Consider the following 19,212-nt stretch of genomic DNA (forward strand, 5'->3'; position numbering starts at 1 on the left):
ATGTCACTGCCGTCACTAAACCATCATTTTTCAACTGACACACACACACACACACACACACACACACACACACACACACACACACACACACACACACACACACACACACACACACACACACACACACGTTTTGCCTCTTATCACAAAACATTTACACCTATGATTGTAATGTCTGCATATTTGTTTTTGTTAACATTTCGGACACTTTGCAATACTGTCAGAAATAACTATATAGTCTTATCAAGAGTGACATGCTTGACTATGTTTTGTCACCATAGGGGTTCATTTTATTAAACAGAAAAGCATCAACTGTTGACATTCGAGAGAATAAACTCAGAAACAGACTACATGACATAAAGGGTTCATATGTAACAATAGTTGAAATGTTATTGTATAGTTCATGTCAATCTATTAATCAGCCATTCTTTTCAGCAATACAGCGAATGCCACATTTGGGTTGAGGCCACATCACTACAGTTTAACCTCCGGAGACACACCCAGTCCGGCCATCATTACTGCCCTGACGGCGGGGCAACCTCTGGGGCCGTCTGCTGGCCTGACAGGCTTTCCATGGATTTAGACACTGTAGGTGCAGCTACTGTTGACACGGGCACATCTGGTTTAGACGCCGTGAATACAGGCGCTGAGATCTCAGACTCAAATTGGGCACCAGCTATTGGCGGCAGAGGAAAGCCTGCTGTAAAAGATGGTCCAGCTTCATTAAGCACAGAGAAACTCGCTGTTTCAATCACAGGTGTGAGCGGTGTGGCGGCTGATAATTTGACTTCTGACGCCGCTGTGGAATTGGACATGGCAGCGTCAAGCTCAACCGGAATACTCAATCCTACTGGCTTTAAGACCTCTGGTCCAGCATCGTCAATCGTCATTGGGGTAAACGGTTGATCCAACAGTGGAGCTACTGGTGGAGGCTGAGAGAAGGTGACGGGGGTTTGAGAAGCTGGTGAGGCCTCTGCGGCAGGAGGCTCCACGTATGCAGATGCGGCAGCCTCTGCTGCCTTGGCACTTTCTGCTGCCTTGCTCTCCATCTCCTCCATCCGACGCTGCACCATCCGAGGCATCAGCTGCACGTAGGAGCCCATCAGACGGTGGTTGGAGCGAATCAGCTTCCCCGCGCAGCTGTCCACACATTTCTCCTGGAAAGACAACAGCAATCGGCGACGATGAGTGGACAACTTAAAGTAAGCACTTTGTAACAAAACAGGTTAGAAAGGTGCAGTACAAATACAGCCTTAAGTGTTCCCTGAACACTATATGGCCTAAAGTATATAAACAGAGTCCACAGATATTCACCACGGACATATGGGTGTGTCATGTTTGTGTGTCTATATACTTTTGGCCGTGTTATGCATGGTTATATGCACACATGTATAATCTATATGATTTCCAGCTTTCGTACCTCGTCCATGGTGAGGTTTCTGTAGTTGAAGTTGCTGCTGCATCGCTGGAAGCAAGTTTCAGTCATGCGGTTGTAAACCAGAAGGAAATCCCGCAGCTGTAAGAGACACAATCACCCAAAGTCACAATCAAACTTTTACAAATAAGCCCCAATGCATCTGCCATTGAATCTGAATGAGACTCACATTTCTCAGTTGCTGGTCAGTATCCATCGTGATTCCGTCTGAAGTTAACTCAATGTTATAGTTAGCTAAAATGCTAACATCGAGAGCTTGAATCAAGCCGGTTATGGATTCCCTGATCTTTAGCTGTCTGAGGGTGAACGACACCACACTTCCGCAAGACGTAATTTAGATGTCAGCTTCAACGTATCAACTAATCGCACCAAAACACGAACTGATTCAAGAAATAGTGTAAAGATGGCATGACATTCACATGCGCGCTGCCATTTTTGCAACAAAGATCGTCTACGAGCAGGAAGACGCGTCACTCGGTCATAATTAAAGTGGCGACACAAAGCGTTTCAACTTCGCCCTTAGCGTCTCCAAGTGGTGCAGTTGTTGGTGCTGTACCGGATCTCTTTGGTGGTTATTATTAAGGTTAACAACCTCACCTTCCTGTATGAATAATAACAGAGCTGTTTGCTCTCTGTTTCGATGTGAAGTTGTCACAAAGACTTATTTAATTACACCTCGTAGTGAATCCCCCTTGGATAAAAGTTTGTTTATTTCTACACAAATACAAATTTCCTTTAAAATTATACAAGGTTTAACCTGCAAAGTATTTTCTCAAGAAATTTTAAGATGATTTTAATACAGACTTTACTTTTTGCACAGCTCAACCTGCTGATGGTTCTAAATGTATTATCAACATCTTGTAAAAAGATTTTACACTATTTTATATTTGGATTCTTTACTTATGACAGAACGTTTTAGGTAAGGACATATATCATATTTATTTTGATTATTTTACACATAAAGTACATAAAATCCACTAAATGCTAAACCAACAAAAAGGCCATAACAACTGTAACGGCATGCATTGCCTGCATGTGAAGTATTATACAATTAGAATTTGTGCCTTAGATATTCCTATTTTCTATTTTTTTTTATATATATATATATATTTAGATATATTTTTCTTATTATCTACAGTTGGCCTTCTGGCAAGTTAGTTTGAAATGTATGCATTTTGCACTGTTGTAATTCCACGATTCGGCCACTATAATATTTTGCTTCAAAACCTTACGCTCTTCCTGGGGCCCAAACAGACCTACATTTGGAAAGATTAGTCTGTAACTCACATCATTTTTCTTGAGGTAAATCAACTTACCAGTATGAACACTCAAATACCCCTAATGTAAAATCATTAGATCCTAAAAGTAGTAAAATGCACTCATAGCCAAAACCAGATATACTTTTGTGCCGCCGTTCATTTTCAAAGAGCCCCTCAGACTGAGTTTGGGATAAAAGGAAATGCTAGTGCGCTTTCTCTATATGGGCCCATGGTTCCGGAAGATTCAGCTAATTGTATCACTTGATAGTCAAAACATTGTTGCTTTTGCTGTCTTTATACTTGTTCGTTCATGATAATGTGGATACAATATTAAATTGTGGGATATATGAATTACAGTGCATTACTTTTTCTTAGGTTTTGCTAAGAGTGCTGGATGAGACCAGTCTGACCGGGCTGACGGAGTTTAATTTTTGACATTTGTCTGTTTTTGCAGCTGTTATCTTCAATATGTGTTAGAGCCTCGATTTCTCACAGCTTTGGGATATGATGTTGAACTAATTTAGGCAGACATTTCACAGTTTTGATCCACTCAAAATCACCAAAGATGACAGTGGAGAGCGCAAAGAACTGAATGTCTAACCAACTGACTAAAGGCGTAGTTAGGAACTGTCTTACAAGTGCGATATGACTCATTGCAGAATTCAATAACTTTTGTTTAACAACATAACATTCTCACAACCCTGCCATCATAGTGACAGCACCTCACTCCTGTGAGATTAAAACAAAATAAAAATTCATGGGTTTCAATGCAATTATGTGCAAGTCAAGGTTGTTATTACAATAGCTTCAAAAGTTCACAGTATCTTATTCATTTCTTTTACGGAAATTAGCTTCCTCAGTTCAGAATATTTTGACATCAAAACACTGCTCATGTGTCTTTGGCATCCTCTCACCGATTGTCTAACATTATGTACTTTTCAAGATTATTTAATGGTTTCTGAATATATCAACATAATCACCTGTTCATCAAAACAGTTGTAAAATAGCCCTTAGGAAAATCTTTTAACATTATTAACATTTGATATCGGTAAGTGCATTTGCTTTCTATTCTCCTGACCACTCAAAGCTCTTTACCTGCAAACATTGACCCATTCATACACTGATGGCAAATGCTGCCATGCAACGGGCCACCTGTTCATCAGATTTTATTCTAATCATTCATCCACACACGGATGGCACAGTTGGTGCCATCCGTGTTGGTGAGAGTGGATCCAGAATTAACGGTGGAGCAGGGGAGACAAAGAGAGCAGCACTGTAGGATGGAAAGCAGACTGGCAAGGCGATGGGCGCGACAGGCAGAGAAGGGACTTGAAGCACATGGATACAGGATTATACACGGTTCAGACAAACAGGAGGATGAAACTCAAAACTTGAAACTGGCAGTAGCATTTGTACCATATTGGCAACCTGAATGATGTGGCAAAGATGGGAGTGTAGAGCCGGGGAAAATGTACTGCAGGAGCTTGATGAGTAGATGGTTGATTAATAGCAGAAGAGTTGAGTGGCACGCCTAGACAAACACACATAGACAGAGAGAGAACAAACAGGGGACCACACAAGAAACACAGGGGTAAAACAGAAAACACTAGGAATGAGGGAAAGGCTCAGTCGAACCATTACTTAACTAAACAAATGGATCCGAAATAAGTTTTAAAATGGGCAGTACAAAAATGTTTGATCAGTCCAGTGGTCAACTCGTTAGAAATTGGAAACACTTGACATCATGTATGACAAATGATTTATTGAAATGGTGTAAGTGCCACATAATAATGTGTGAATGTTTCAAAATCATAATTCAAAATAGATGAAAATCTTAATTCAACAGGCAACAGTTGAACAGGTTACAAACACAGTGTGTGTTTAGGAAGTAAAGATGGGCACACAGTTGTGCCAGCAGATTTGCAAAGCTTGTTTGACCTGCTGTCCACGTTGTTGGAATAAAACTGGACATTTTTACTTTATAACTTTATTTCACTTAGCAGATTTTAGGACGAAACGACTGCTTGCCAAAAACCCACAGCCTTTGAGATCAGACAGTCAGCTGCAGAAGAAGTTGAAATTTGAAAGCTGCAGTCAGCTAACTTAACAGTTTTGGACAGCAGCGTTCTTTCCGGCAGGGCCCAGAAGCAATTCATAAGAAAACTGAAAGCCGACAATGCATATACTCCTCGGATAGTCCCATTAACCTGAGTTGGGAAGTTATTTTTCTGACCTTAGTGTTTTAATTTAACTCATAATATGAAAGCAACATGGACTTTACAAAGAAGAAGTGTTGTTTTATTGCTCAGAGTGCTTAAACAACACGTAAGCTGTTTCCGAGTTGTTGTTATGACTTCAGGGGGTGTTCATGTGAATGTTTTTTTAAGGAAATGCTGCATATTCTACCTTTTACATCATTACCAGTAACCTTTTTCCATAAATATGCACATGGCAAGGTTGTAATTTCAATAGCTTTATCTCAGCAATTAATTTGTAATACTAATGAGAGAATTCAAAGTTTCCATCTGATGGCGGAAGTTAAGCACCAAAGTCCATTCTCTCCTCAATGCTCTCTTGAAAGTGAGCAAATGGAAAATCTACTTAACATAACCTATTCTATGATATAAGCAACGAATTTAGTATTTTTTTGATTCATTTTGTGTTTCTGGTTGACTGAGAGGCAATTTGATAGACAGTCCTCTTGATTGACAGCAGCTGCTCTCCTAGCAGACTCCTCGTTAAGAGATCGGTCTCAGCAGCTGTGTTGGACCAGGTTTTAAAAGCCTACCACGCCTTTGTTCTTTCTCTTCACGTCGTGAACCAGTATGTGGTCCCTCTCTGTTCTTTTTGGTTGGCCAAACTCTGTGATGGCTTTTAGTTTACCTCCACTGTACTTTGGACTTTTAGAGTATTAGAGTAATCAGATTGTATTTTGGTTGTAATGAGTAGCGTAACGCATGATAGTTACATTTCTCATCTGAATTTATGCTTAAACTATTTTTTAATTGGGCTCAGATGATTCATACGCACTAATGAAGCATGCAGTCAGGCTTTCTTAATGTAAACGCACCTTTTAAATGAAATGCATCTCATGTTCAAACCACATTTTTCAAGTCTTGGGAATATTTGATGCCCTTTCATCCTAATCAATTAATGTGAATGACATTTTTTTCTAAGCTTCTGTTGAGGTTTTAGATTTAAATCTTTAAATGTCTGTCAAATTTTTATGACACCATCACCCTTAAAAAAAGTTTGGAAAATACTACTTTTGAAAGTCTTAAAGACAACAAATATAGCTTGACTATTTTGTTGGATAAAAATGTAAGTTTTGGAAATTACATCTCTTTAATCAATAAATTTGAACATTTGAACTTTACAATGCTGTGGAGTTATTGGTTGGAATAGTGGTTGGAATATGAGTCTGATTTTTACAGCCACCACTGGAATCTAGTTCTACAATTAATATAATGCTAATAATATTAATGTAGCCTGATTTTTATCTGGAATTACCAGATTCAAACAGTCTGAATATACATGGGTCCTTGCTGGATGTTCTCACTTTAATCGTATTTATTGGGCACATCCCACTTATGGATGTTTGTCCAATAATTGCGTCATTGGCTGACTGATCAGGTGGTCAAAGTCCTCCTATCCGTTTTCTTCTTCTTCTTCTTCTTCTTCTTCTTCTTCTGGTCTGTCATTCTTTTTCGCAATGTTAATATTAAACAATTTCTTTTTTTACTTGAGCCAAGGTCTTTATCTCAGGCGATACAACAATCACCGCCTCTGTTATTACAGCTCAAGCTATTTTTTTTTGTTGTATCACTTCCGTGGAAATGTTGGTGATTGTCTCAATTTCTTCAGTAGTTGTTAATTGCTTTAGAGGCTATGCAACTCTCTTTCACAACAGCTTCAGTGCTTTCTCTATGATAAACCTCGAGACAAATGTATTTCCTTATAAAGAAAATGGGGGCGTGGCAGTATGCTGATTGAGAATAGTGGGCATGCACGACACCAGTCAATTTAGATTTGATTCTATTTCACTAACATACTGTATGTACGGTGGTCAGAACAAGATTGGCTGCTGCGCACATGTCATGAATCCAACAGTAATTTTTTACGTGTGCACTTATTTTAGCTGCAAAATAAGAAGAACATTTGCTTATGCACATGCATATATTTGTGAATGAGACCCAATACTAGGGCTGTACCAAATCATTATTATTTTTTATTTCTTTTACATTCAAAGCTTCTATTGAGGTTTTCAAATGAATCTTGCTGCTAGACCGCCACATTAATATGGGTTCCGTAATCCCTTGTATGTAGCAAGTCAAAGAACAAACAATTATTTGCCAACAAATTTGGATTTGTTACATAAAAAACCTTTTGTGAATTTTGGAAATTATGAAATCTATTTTTAATTCAATTAATTTGGACTTTTGGACAGACGAAAACAACTGTCTCATTGGTCCATGAAATGCAAATCTATTGTTATCATCATCATCATCATCATCATCATCATCATTACCTTAAAAAGCAGAAGTTAGGTTTAGGCAATAAAACCACAACAACACTTTGGGACACTTGGTGTCGTGCACTGGTCTTGTGGTTGAAAGTCCTGTGTTTGTTGGGTTCTTCCACCTGGTCTTTTTTAAGATATGACAGTACGTCACTTGCTCTGACCATAGCTTTTGTCACGTGGATGCATTTTAATTTGCGTGTTCTGTTGAAGAAAGTCCAGTTCAGAAGTTGTTGTTGTGGTGGTGTGAGTTTAATGAAGCATGCCGGCACATTGGTGAACTTACAGACACAGAGCAGACGACACAGACACAACGAGTAAGGATTCTTCGCGATTGTTTCAATTGCTTATGGTACCTATACCTATGTTTGAAACTGTAGCTGATAATTTACATATGACAAAATGCTACTAATTACAACTTTAACATGACAAAGGTGAAGTGGAAGTCTCTATGGAAGACAAAGCAAATATTTCCAGGTTTTTTCTTACCAAGAAATGACAGTTACTAATAGTGCCTTTTTATTTGTGTAATCCGGAGAGGGGAACGAGGCCATGGTCGGCTTGCAGGTCTCTGACTGCTAAGTTCACTTCAGAGCTCAGCTCCCTCAGCAGATAACAGGGCAGTAAATTATCCTCCCCAAGTGGAGATTACAGAGAGGAAAATAACACTTTTAGCAGACGGCGCATTAGCTCACACATGCAATAGATTATGAAGCTAATGAACATTATCGTAACTTTGAAGTGGAACATCTTCTGTGGGTGACATTTACATGAGTATATGCCCACAGGAACATAAAATGTCATTACTTATAAATCCTACTTTCTTATGCTTAAATGTATCTTCATATTAACATTTATCTACAGTCATTACATAAGTGAAAAGTTGATTTACATATGCTTAGGCAACATTTATTCAAGAAAGTTTCAAAGCTTGGCTATCGCCTACAGCATGGAAAACAAATGTATGATTTTTTTTCCTTCACACATTTCTGAGACATCTGTTGATGTATGATTATGAGACATCAAAACAATGAAAGATCTTTCGTGTCCTGTGATGTTTTCATTGTCTTTCGCAATAAATAGAAAATTTCCATGTGGCCCTTGACCTCTAAATGTCAGCCAGTTTCCTTCTCTCTGTATATCCTGTACATTGATTACTTCCTCTGCGCAGAAAGGTACACATTTTGTTCCTTAGATGCTCAGTGTGGGGAGTGGAAATGAAATTGCGCAAAGCTTGTTGAATATTGAAGGTGACATAGTTTTCATCCTTGCAGACATTGTAATGGACAGTCACTTTTGCTTTTTCAGGTTTCTTATTCAATTGTAACCGTCGTAATATGATGTCTGTCTAATGCTGTTGGTTATCATGGCTAAAGCTGCTGATGAAACGATCCGCGCCACTCTGAATAGCCTCTGACTCTGTAAGCTGTGTGCATACACTCCCATTACTGTCTTGTCTATTTTTTCTTTCCTCATTTCCTTGCTCTCCTTTCCACTTTGTACTTTGCCCATCCTCCCTCCTTATTCCCTCCCAACCCACATCCTCCCTCTCCATGTTTATGCCCCATTCTCTTTCCATCTCCTCTGTCTCTTGAGCTATCTGTTGACTGTTCAGGTAGATGCTACTGTGTGAAACCAGGGTGCTGGTGTCTCTGGAAGGAAGGTGAGCATCCATGTCTGCTTCCACGTCCAAGAAGGAATTCACAGGGGGTGTGAGATGGACTGGCAGCTCATCTTGAAGTTTGTTTCGTCCCTGAGCGTGGCCTTGCTGGTGGCTGGTGGTCTTCTTCATGCGTTTCTTTGCCATCTTTAGATCCAGCGAGGCATAATTCAGTTCAGGCTGTAAAGACTTGTGTCAAACACAAGACAAAATATTTTCATTAGTAAACAAAAAAAGCTGCAGCACTTTCAATGATGTATTCTAGATCTTATGGCGGAAGGTTCTCATGTATTTCTGTAAGTCTGGTTTATTTTTAGAATGTGCTTAATTGTGTTTCATTTACCACAATGTCTTTGGTGCTGCCTTCCGTTTTGAAAGCAAATCTGTCAGCATGGGTTTGAACTGGTCTGCACTGTGCGTGTGTATTTTTGCACCAAATACATGCTATCACATTTTAGTTTCAGTGTGAATGTAACAATAAATATACTAGATTACCAGCATTTACAAATTATAGTCAAGTGACTGGTCTAGAATAGGATTATACTTAGTAAACAACTCATAAAACCAGCTGTTGCTTTAGTGCATATTATATTAACTACATTTCATCTTCCGTATTGGATTCAACACATTCACCCATTAACAACCATTCACACACTGAAGGCAGGGGCTACCATGCAAGGTGCCAGCTGCCCACAAGACTCTAACTAATCATTCATACAACAATTTGGGGCTAAGGGTATAACAGAATGCTACATCACATAGTATATAATATAGTACGTAATATCATCACAGACCGAAGTCTGAACATACAGTCAAAGCAGTTACCTTCATACGATCTCTTGTCTGTTGCATGGTCATTATCTCATAGCAAACCTCTACAGAATCTGAACAAGTGAAACACAGGATTTGGTCATCTGTTTGACATTGTTCTAATCACAATAGGCACACATATACTTCACAAATAAGAAGACAAATATCTAGATTTTTAAAGGTTCATCTGACTAAATGTTATAATTTAATTTGAACAAACACAGCTAAATTTATAAAATGACAGGAATTTAAACAGTGGTTGAAAAGGAGATACAGTTTGAATCCAAATGCATTTATTTATGCATGTATCTAAAGTGTAACCTGCATGGAATTGATCCATCCAAAACACACTGAATGTTTCTAAAACTTGGCCACATGGCATTTGTAATAATATACTGTCTGCAAACACACATAAAATGAACATTTATATTGTAATTATTATGAAAAATTTAGTAGACACATTATACAAATATAATTGTGTTTTACTGGCATTCCAAGAAAAATTCAGTGATTTCTTGAAGTTCACAGAATGCAGGCAGTGCTCACCTCTTCTTTCTGAGCTGATGTTACCGTAGATTGGATTATCCTGTTGCCCATGATGATTGTGGGGATTTTCCTGCTGCTCATCATCATTGAGGTTATGAAAATAATGTCCTTCATCTTGTGACGGGCTTCATCAAGATATGGAAGAACAAAAAGTATTTTTCTATAATAAGATGTCATTTGAACATTAAAAAGAATACTTATTACTAACTACAAATGAAGATGTATTGAACTAAATAATAATTGGCAGACATGCATACATGTTTAAGCGTCATTAAATAAATAAATAAAAAGCATACCTTTCTGCTGTACAAATGTGTTTGAGGCAGCACTTGTCTGTGTCTGTATGAACAAAATATTTAGCAATTTGACGTATGCCTTGTAAAAGCTGAGAGGTTTACAATCAGTGGTGACCACATTTGAAAAAACAATTTACGTGTAACCATACAGTACCTCTACACAATTTGGTGCTTCGTCTGATGCAGAAGATGACATTGAGACACAAAGAGATGAACAAGGCCAGAGATAACAGCACCAGAGCTACAGCGTCATCTAAAAGACAAACACAAAACGACTCCAACTCACTAGTTTTTATTTTTTATTTTTCTGACAAACAAAGATGTAAGTAAAAGCTTCTACAATTCTAAACCCTGACTTTTAAGATGAGAAATTTAAAGGAAAAAACGAAAGCAGCCATTATAAAATGTTGTTCATTCTACGCACTGTACCAATTTCAGCTAAACAATAATGGCAAATTTCACAGGAAAATCATTCTTTTAACTGTAACCACAATTGTATTGTAAATTGATCTCAATTTCTAAGTTGAATACATTTGATGAAAAAGCATCAAATGTGTGCCACATGGTATGATAACGCTACGTAGGGCCTACTGACATCGACAAAACAAGGTAGCATGTGAATACTATACTACAGTAAAAAGAGCATTATGATTATCATCTCACTGCTGTTTCACAGTTTGTGCTGCCATATTCTGTGACATGCGCTTTAGAAAGTTTTTGTGGTAAAAGCGATATGGGATACAACATTAAGACCAGTGCAAAGTAACAATATTAGATACAAGTTGTAGATCTAAATCTAATTTGAGGAGATCCTACCTGACATGTTCCAGTCGTCTTGAACAAAAAGTTGTCTGTCTGACACGATTGCTCTCAGACTACAGGGCGTCAACGTGTTTAGTCAGTGAGGTGAGCTACACTGTAGTCTATTTTTACTTTGCCTTAGTTACCTCTCTCTTGTCACAGTGCTTTGAAAACTGCCTGCTCTTCAGTTACAAACAGGAAGCAAAGTAACCTCATTCTGAGGCACCCAGTCTCGATCCCATTGTGAGGTACAATACAATCTAAAATAGATGACTATCTAAAGATGAAAATGGTTAATATCTCATTAGCAAGTTCAATGTTATTTATTGTTGTAATAAAATGTCAGCACATAAACAAACAAGCAAAAACAACTTTGCACCCTAAAAACATAATTGGCATTTTCATTTTATTTATTTGTGAGCTAAGTATTTTTATCTGTTCTGTAAATTCAAAAAGATTCAACCCACATTTGTAGCCCTAACTTACTAAACCTAATTCTGAACTTAACCCTAAAATAAATAGTTACACTTGTGGTGAACTCATATATCACTTTCCTCAAAGCGAGAAGGTGCACACAGGTGAATTTGGTTTGAATACAGTACAATTGAGCTTTATGTATTATTTGGGTTGTCTGTGTGCATGGGGCTTCAGAGCTATAGATGTCAAGAATGTAATTTGTCTTACACAGAGTACGTTGTGGTTTTGCTACTGTGGTTGGAAAATCAGAAAGAAAAAAAAAAGCCGCTTTGAAAGGTCTCTCAGTATAGGTGTGTGTGTGTGTGTGTGTGTGTGTGTGTGTGTGTGTGTGTGTGTGTGTGTGTGTGTGTGTGTGTGTGAGAGAGAGAGTGAATGAGAGAGAAACTACATTTTTAGTCTCGAAGAGATGATCAACACATAAGAATATTTTTTTATATAAAACCTGTAAATACTCAAAAATATGAAAAGCTATATTAAAATTTCCAATACCCACTTCCTGTGTGTGTGTGTGTGTGTGTGAGAGAGAGTGTGTGAGAGAGAGAGAGAGAGAGAGAGAGAGAGAGTGAGTGTGTGAGGAGTGTGTGTGTGTGTGTGAGAGAGAGAGAGAGAGAGAGAGAGAGAGAGAGAGAGTGTGTGAGGAGTGTGTGTGTGTGTGTGTGTGTGAGAGAGAGAGAGAGAGAGAGAGAGAGAGAGAGAGAGAGAGAGTGTGAGGAGTGTGTGTGTGTGTGTGTGTGTGTGTGTGTGTGTGTGTGTGAGAGAGAGAGAGAGAGAGAGAGAGAGAGAGAGAGAGAGAGAGATGGTGTCAAGTGGCTGTTATGACATTTAGCCTATGTGGTTTGTGGTTAAGGTCCCACTTTGTAGTCCAGTGTCACTCTGTGGTACATGTGGACAACAGTGGTCTTTGATATAAATGTGTCTGTCAGTTTGCTGCATTAGCACTAAACAGCTGCAATAATTAAAAGCAACCCATTGGATATCTGGGCAAGAAAACCTAATTTGCAGCTATAAGAGATGAAAGACAGAATTGGAAAGTAAATCAGCCATATAGTTCAGAGTTTATATGGAATTAAAATGTTTATTCATTGCTGCATAAGATATAGTTGACTTTATTAGAAAGATGCAGTGAACATATAATATGGCAAGAATACCATTAAAGAATGTAAGTAACACAAGCACCGTCTGTGTAATTGCTCAAAGTCAATTTAAAGGGTAAATGGACTGTACTTGTATAGCACCTTTCTAGTTTTCTGACCACTGAAAGCGCTTTAACACTACATGTCATTCACCCACTGATGGCAGGGGCTACCATGCAAGGTGCCACCTGGCCATCAGGACTAACTAACCATTCACACCCATTCTTTCATAGGCACAGCTTTGGGGAGCAACTTGGGGTTAAGTGTCCATGCAGCCAATCTTCTGATTTAAAGACAACCCGTTATACCTCTGAGCCACAGCTGCCCAGAGTCAAATTAAACCAGCTTATATTTTCAAATGACAGACACATGACTTTACACCACTTTATATAGAAAAAGCATAGAACCCAACCCAGTTACACACAAAGCCCATATTTGTACAATTGTCTGTATTGGAACTGCAGTTTCAACTGACCATAACTGCAAGTGATACTCTTTATAATTCTGCATGTAACCAAAATAGGATACAGTGTACACACTATATCCCCACAATAACTTGCAATGTATCAACTGTCATTGGAAATATATTAGACATTATACATTGATAACCATTTGTTTCATATCTTTAAGTTCTGTCACAGAGTTGCATCTTGAAGTGTGGAAAGGCTGTGTTGAAATCTCATGGTGCCTTGCAGATGTATACTTGACTGGAGGAGGAGGGGGTTTGAACGGAGGCGGTAGATTCATCCTGCAGAGAGAGCATGAATATTGACTCTTTCCATTGCTAGAAAATTTGTTGTATCCAAAAAGCATGCCGTTTTTATAGATCATGTGTTTCTATTGGTAAAAATGAGAGATATGAGGTTCACCCAGTGCATGACCCTGAATAAATACAAGCAGGTGTAGAGGATAGTTGCATGGATAGTTAATGAGAGTTTTACCTCTCCTTCCTTTTTAGTCTCAAGTAGAGAAAGCCAGCCGCAGCTATCAATACCAGGAATGGAACGATGATTAACCACAACAGATGACTCCGTGCACCACCAGTACCTGAGAAGCAAATTCAGTGAGGGGAAATAGTGTCATTTTGGGGGACAGCAACAGCAAAAGATATGTTTCTAAGATATCGATCAGCTTGCTCTGGTGAAACCCTGCAGACTCCAATACATATTGATAATAAATGTAAAGTTACAAAAGCGTTTTGCCCAGAGGCAGAAGAAAAGTGTCATGCCATCCTCCCCCTCAGCAGGTTGCACTCTTTTTAACAAGATTTCTACCTTTTTTTTAAAATGCATCTAGCCTGAGGCTGATAAAACTGGAATCTGCAAAGCCTTCATATGTGATGAAGATACAGATGGTGAAATCAAAGAAACTGTGGCTGTTATTCATCTTTATTTTTCTTAAGAGGGTCTTGCCTTTGAGCATTTAGTTCTGTTGTTAGTAGTTATTTGCTGCATTGAAAAGTTTTTTATTGTATTCTTTCTGGCACATCTGCTGCTCGCAGACCCCAGAGCAAATAATGTGCCCAAAACAATCTGAGAGCATCGCTAAAAAGCCTTTTTTCAGGTCGTAGTATGGTTGATAATGGTCACAGATTCTATCCTTGGAATGTTTTATTCATGGGAGGGAAATGTAACAAATTTGCCAACCTGGATCAATTGTGTCACCTTCATCCTCAATGACTATCGTTGTAGTTCCAGTGCTCAGAGTTGGGGCTGCACCAGGATTGCCTCCCATGGACTCATTCTTCGTCCCATATGTTGATCTGAAAACCTTATTACCATAACTTGAAGTTGTGGAGAGATTGCTGGCCACTGATGTGTTGAAATTGTGAGTTGGGTGTATCTCCTGATCAGTGGAGTTGTTAAAGTGATTGGGGTCAGTGTGTGTGATAGGGGATAACGTGACACTGACATGTGTAGAATTTGTTAAAGAGGTAATATACTCTTCAGCTGTAGTATTTCTGGAGTTAGGATTATCATCTTTTACATCAGTGCTCATATTCATGGTCCAAGCTACATTGGCATCAGTTGTTGAAAGCCCAGTGGCCGGTGATGTGGTAAGGCCGCTGTCTGTTGATTCGATCAAACCCTCCTCAGTTACATTAGACTGTGGTGGCACTGTCGCAACATCTGAAAGTAGCAAAACATGGATTAAATATGTTGTCAGCAACCATAGACTGCACTGTTTTGCTGTTGGCACTGCATCAAATACCTACTTTTTTGAAGCTCCACAGTGTTTACTTGTCAGAAAAATAAATACTTGACATGGTAAACTGCACATGGATTCACAAACTGTAGCCAGGAAACTGTACATGTTAGCGGCATTCAAGTAATATTTGGGAAATACGCTTAACAGCTTTCTTGCCAAGAGTTCAATGTCACTCGTATCTCTAAGTTAAAAATGTAGCTGCTTAGCTTAAGCATAAAGACTGGAAACTGTTTGTTGACAATCTGCTTACGAGCACCTCTGCAGGTTAAGTCTAGTTTGTTTAATCCGAACAAACAGAAATGTGAAACTGATGGGTTGTAGTTTTACAGGAGTAAAAAGAGTCAAATCCTGGGCTGGAAGTATTTTTTCAGCAGGTGCAGTATAACTTCCTGGAGTCTCTGCTGGTTGTCTGGCAACTGCTACTGGCTAAGAAATAGTCCAGCACTTAACCTCCAGTAAAATGGCAAGTGGCGATTTTACATCTTGGTTTTTGTTCACATTTCCCAAAATGTTGAACAATTCCTTTTAACAAGCTTCACATTGGAAAGTTGAATGTGGAGTAGAAACTGTAAGTGATGCACTACAAAACTTTAAAATACCCAGTGCACAGTTGTACATCATTAAAACATGGACAGAGTTGGCATTTATGAGGCCACTCTGTGCATAATCAATGGGGCTTATTCAAGAACCTGGGCTGTGAAACCATGGGCATGAGTCCTGAGGCAAAGGTGTGGGCATGAATTGCAAATTCAATAGTGTGGTGTTAACATATTCTTAATCAATGAATACATTAGATAATCTGTTGTGCATCAGTTGATTTCAACTATTTTTTTTCTACACCCCCTACACCAGGAAATATCCATTGTGAATTTCAGCTTGATGATACGTAACTAAGAAAAGCATATTAAATACAACCCAATGCACTGTGATCTTATACAAAGTGTTTCAAGCATCTAAATTCAGTATTTTTCAAGCCTTCATACTGTACTACTCCTATATGTCCAACAGATTGTGCTCTCACCCCATGTCATAATTCAGAGACAATGTTTAGACTCTGCTGTGTTTGTTCTTGTGGTTTGAAAGTAAATGGTAAGAAAGAGCAGGAAGTGACTTCTGACATCTATGTGGCTTGCGTTTTTTCTTTTGTTACAGTTTGAAATTCTCATGAGAAGCATGAACACAGGAAGAGAAAAGACGGCTGAGGATTATTTTCCTACACAAGGAACAATACCAAACTATATCACCAGTGGGGGCAGACAACATGCAGTTTGGTTGTTTTACAATTTAAAACTGTATACTGTTTTAGTTAAGCTTGGATCAGTATACATATACATCAGTATACCTGAATCCCACGAGTCAATTGATTTGCAGTTTCACTCTTAAAGTTTTGTAGCTCAAAATGTATTCACAGTTACTGGTGCGTCCTCATAACAGTGCTTCAACATCCTTTGAATCTCTCTTTCCTTTTCAGCTAATTAAAAAATTAAATTGAGCGAGCTCCAGTATAATATCAAAAGTCAAGTATCAGCTTTTTGGTCCAGTGCAGTTTATTAAGTCAGTCAGTCTCTTGGTCCCTCTACTAGATTGTTAATCCAGCCCTGAGGAAATGCTGAAATTGAGTTTTACACAAAGAGAGAAATAACGGCAAAGAAATGTAGAGGCTCACCTGTCCTTAAGCTTGTGGTTGCTGTCAGCACTGTGATGATAAAGTCTTTATGCAGACTTGTGTTTCCTGTGTTGACACTTAGTGTATAAACCCCTGCGTGAGCATCAGTCACACACCACAGCTCCAGAGATTCATTGTCTGACACCAGCGTCTTGTTCTAGGGCAGAACAAGATTATGTATATAAATACCTTTTTTCATACAGAGGTTTTTTTGTGTATTGTAGATTTTGATGTCAGAGTTAATCAAATCATCTTGACGTTCAATGAATGAAATGAAATTCATGTAAGGTCAGAAATGGGCTGATTAACAGATTTTTTTCCGATACCTTGGTCCATTTGTACTTTGCATCAGGGAACAGTTTGCATTTAATGGTCACATTTTCTCCAGAATGGACCTTGACTGCTCTATCCACATCACACATTATATTAACATCATCTAATAGAGAGAAAATGTAAGATTATTTGGATTGACAACACAATAATGCTTATTTAAAACATCTGCTGTAAAATGAATACAGCAAATGACTATTAGCAAAAACAATTCTGACAGATGCAATACACATACACAACCTCTTCTGCCTCTAATTTGTCTATAACACCCCTTCAGCTCCGTTACGGCTCAATAGAAGGTAAGGGTGTATTGTGCCTGCGTCATTGGACAACTAAATGAGTGATGAGGCAAAAAAAAAAAAGTAGGCCAAACAGAGGGATGAAAATACATGGATAGCAAAGCCTTTAGACGTGTTCTTGAAATTATTACATACATTTGCTCAGAAGAAAATAAGTTTTGAGATTGGCAAAGGAACGGCGCTCTGATGCAATCAGGAGTAACATGAAATATATGCATTGGACATTAAGATAGAAAGTTACTGCACATCTCTATCCTGCAGCGTCTGGTTGTGGTAGTGTATGGCTTAATATACTTGCCTTCATCTTACCTTTGATCTCTAGCACTGTTTCTTTCCAGATGGAGCCCAGAGGAAAACTTGAAATGTAACAACTATAGATACCACTGTCCTGTGTTGTCACCCCGTAAAGTTGAAGATGGGAGCCCATCGACGCATTCTCAATCTGCATGGTGACGTTAGGCCAGAGTAGATTGAGTCCTTTATATGGGCTGTACACAGCCAGCTTTGTGTTTTTGTTCTTCATCCATTCAATACTGACAATCGTGAGAGCAGGACTGTTTCTTACAGTGCAGGGCAAGGTAACGTTCTGGCCCACTACTGCATCCATCCTTTTATGATAGAACACCTCAGCACCCTGGAGCCCTGTCGAGCACATCAGATAGCATTGGAAGCAAGAAAAGTGAAGAGACAAAATCACTTACACTTTGAAGTTGGTATTACAGACTGCAGTCCGCTGGGATGCAGGCAGATACAATCATAGCATTATACTGAGGCAGCTTGTCACACCAGAAGCCAATACATATTTCCAACCCATGGTGAATATCCCATTGTTGCTGGAATGTTACATGTCTAAAGCACATGTGGTCCAGGATTACCTTGTATAATTGAGGCAAGGAGCAGGAGAGAGAAGGCCGTTTCCAGGGTACCTCTAGCCATGTCTGAGCATCTCAAACTCATTACGACCAATCGGGCTGACTCTATTGAGGGATTCAGCCAAGACAGAAAGAGTAGACTGTCGACTGAGGTTAAAGAGTGGTGTAGAGACTGAGAGACAGAGAACAGGAAGACCTATCTTCACAGGAAGCCACACAGAGTCAGTCATATATGTAGCGCTGTAGCTTTGCGGTGAAAACCTTGTGTGCAAAGCAGATACTTGCAATAGTATCTGTAAAGTAAGTAAGTAAATCTCCGCAGTGCTTATTATTATTTAATCTTTTATCTGAGACTAACAGACAAATGACTAACTGAGTTTTTTATTACATCACTGAGGATCTAAAAACATCCATGAAGAAATATATCAAGGGAACACACAAACACAAGCTAGACTGAAAGATTAATGCTTTATTGAATAAACTTCATTCATTCCAAACATGTGCAGGTTGAAAATTAAATTAGGTAGTTTTTAATTAATTAAATTATTTGAACTGTATTTTTGTAAGTAACTCAATGTTTAATTTAGTACAATGTCTTCATGTGAGAATGAATACATATAAAAATGGATTCTTGTAGGCACAACACAAAGAGACAAACCGTACACACACCTGCCGTTTTGTATCTATGATGTGCATGTTTCTTATAACTCCATCTGTTGGTCAATACACACTCAAGAGACAATTCAATCTGGAAATCATCTCCTCCTCCCCTCATTTGGTTTATCTTCTTTTCAAGGTGAGCCACTAACTTCCATAAAATAATAATAAAAATGACATATTTGAAAAATGTGATAAATTGATTCATCATCTGTCCTTCAGATGACAGCCTTGTTTTGCCCTCTGT

At 38.6% G+C, this 19,212-nt stretch overlaps 3 protein-coding genes across 3 annotated transcripts; all 3 read right to left on the reverse strand.

Moving 5' to 3' along the window:
- Nucleotides 1-260: 260 nt before the first annotated feature.
- On the reverse strand, nucleotides 261-1,876 carry timm10b (translocase of inner mitochondrial membrane 10 homolog B (yeast)). Its single transcript, XM_068715926.1, has 3 exons — nucleotides 1,602-1,876; nucleotides 1,418-1,513; nucleotides 261-1,154 (listed from the first exon to the last, which is right to left on the reverse strand). Exons 1-3 carry the CDS (start codon nucleotides 1,626-1,628, stop codon nucleotides 513-515), a joined length of 765 nt encoding a protein of 254 aa, XP_068572027.1. The 5' UTR covers nucleotides 1,629-1,876; the 3' UTR covers nucleotides 261-512.
- Nucleotides 1,877-7,465: 5,589 nt separating this feature from the next.
- LOC137876711 (uncharacterized) lies at nucleotides 7,466-11,436 on the reverse strand. Its single transcript, XM_068716502.1, has 6 exons — nucleotides 11,339-11,436; nucleotides 10,677-10,775; nucleotides 10,523-10,565; nucleotides 10,227-10,351; nucleotides 9,696-9,754; nucleotides 7,466-9,059 (listed from the first exon to the last, which is right to left on the reverse strand). Exons 1-6 carry the CDS (start codon nucleotides 11,343-11,345, stop codon nucleotides 8,559-8,561), a joined length of 834 nt encoding a protein of 277 aa, XP_068572603.1. The 5' UTR covers nucleotides 11,346-11,436; the 3' UTR covers nucleotides 7,466-8,558.
- A 1,867-nt stretch (nucleotides 11,437-13,303) lies between these two features.
- si:ch1073-15f19.2 (T-cell surface protein tactile) lies at nucleotides 13,304-18,448 on the reverse strand. The gene is made up of 7 exons (XM_068715922.1): nucleotides 18,312-18,448; nucleotides 17,746-18,078; nucleotides 17,134-17,243; nucleotides 16,808-16,964; nucleotides 14,580-15,062; nucleotides 13,875-13,980; nucleotides 13,304-13,681 (listed from the first exon to the last, which is right to left on the reverse strand). Exons 1-7 carry the CDS (start codon nucleotides 18,391-18,393, stop codon nucleotides 13,528-13,530), a joined length of 1,425 nt encoding a protein of 474 aa, XP_068572023.1. The 5' UTR covers nucleotides 18,394-18,448; the 3' UTR covers nucleotides 13,304-13,527.
- Nucleotides 18,449-19,212: the final 764 nt, after the last annotated feature.

The sequence above is a fragment of the Cebidichthys violaceus genome, unplaced genomic scaffold (assembly GCF_023349555.1).
Source record: "Cebidichthys violaceus isolate CVI_PGR_0920_01 unplaced genomic scaffold, fCebVio1.0.p SCAF_20, whole genome shotgun sequence".
Taxonomy (NCBI): Eukaryota; Metazoa; Chordata; class Actinopteri; order Perciformes; family Stichaeidae; genus Cebidichthys; species Cebidichthys violaceus.